We start from the raw sequence: 760 nt of genomic DNA on the forward strand, positions 1-760 counted from the left end.
CAACTTATTGCTTGCACTCCCGTGAAGGTTGTAGGCTATTCTACGGTTCGTTTTTGTTAAGCTACGCCGAGCAAGACCATTAAATTGATGAGTGACATGAACGGCCATGCCTTAAGGATTTACTAGCAGAAATCCGGAGCAAGCGACGGATTTCGGCTAGTAACTGATAAAGCAGAGCCTTTTCACAACTTCTGTGGATATCACAGCATTACTGAGTGCCTCCTTTGCACTCAATTTCAATTGAAATATATTTGTTTTGATGTTTTGACAACATTTGAGCAACTGTTGCAAAACCAATCTTTCCCGCGTGTACAAAGATACTATTTGTAAGATATCTACTCACATGTTAGCAATGGCGAGTCGAGGCGGTACAAAGCCGGGAGGCAGGTCTATGTTCTCCGGATGATGATAGGTGCTCAGATTGAACAGGAGGTCAATGACCTTCAGATTATCAGCATGTAGCATCGGATTAGCATCATTAGGTGTCAGAATGGCACACCTTCGTACCAGTTGGTCCACTAGCTCTATGCTGTCTATACCAGACAGAAGGTCAATGACCTTCAGATTATCAGCATGTAGCATCGGATTAGCATCGTTAGGTGTCAGTATGGCACATCTCCGTACCAGTTGATCCACTAGCTCTATGCTGTCTATACCAGACAGCGGATGCTCCTTAGACAGGCCTATCATGAGAATACGACATAGGGTAGACTGTAGCAGGGGAACCTAGGGAGAGATAGTAGCATAGGATTAGCATCAT

At 44.3% G+C, this 760-nt stretch overlaps 1 protein-coding gene across 1 annotated transcript; it reads right to left on the reverse strand.

Annotated features, from left to right (window-relative positions):
* Positions 1-343: 343 nt before the first annotated feature.
* LOC113473345 (integrator complex subunit 1-like) lies at positions 344-722 on the reverse strand (the record flags this gene model as incomplete). The annotated part of the gene is made up of 2 exons (XM_026833018.1): positions 559-722; positions 344-441 (listed from the first exon to the last, which is right to left on the reverse strand). Coding segments are annotated over exons 1-2 (230 nt in total), but the record flags the coding sequence as incomplete, so codon positions are not given.
* Between the last annotated feature and the right edge of the window lie 38 nt (positions 723-760).

This window comes from Diaphorina citri, unplaced genomic scaffold (genome assembly GCF_000475195.1).
Source record: "Diaphorina citri unplaced genomic scaffold, Diaci psyllid genome assembly version 1.1 scaffold25744, whole genome shotgun sequence".
Lineage (NCBI taxonomy): Eukaryota > Metazoa > Arthropoda > Insecta > Hemiptera > Psyllidae > Diaphorina > Diaphorina citri.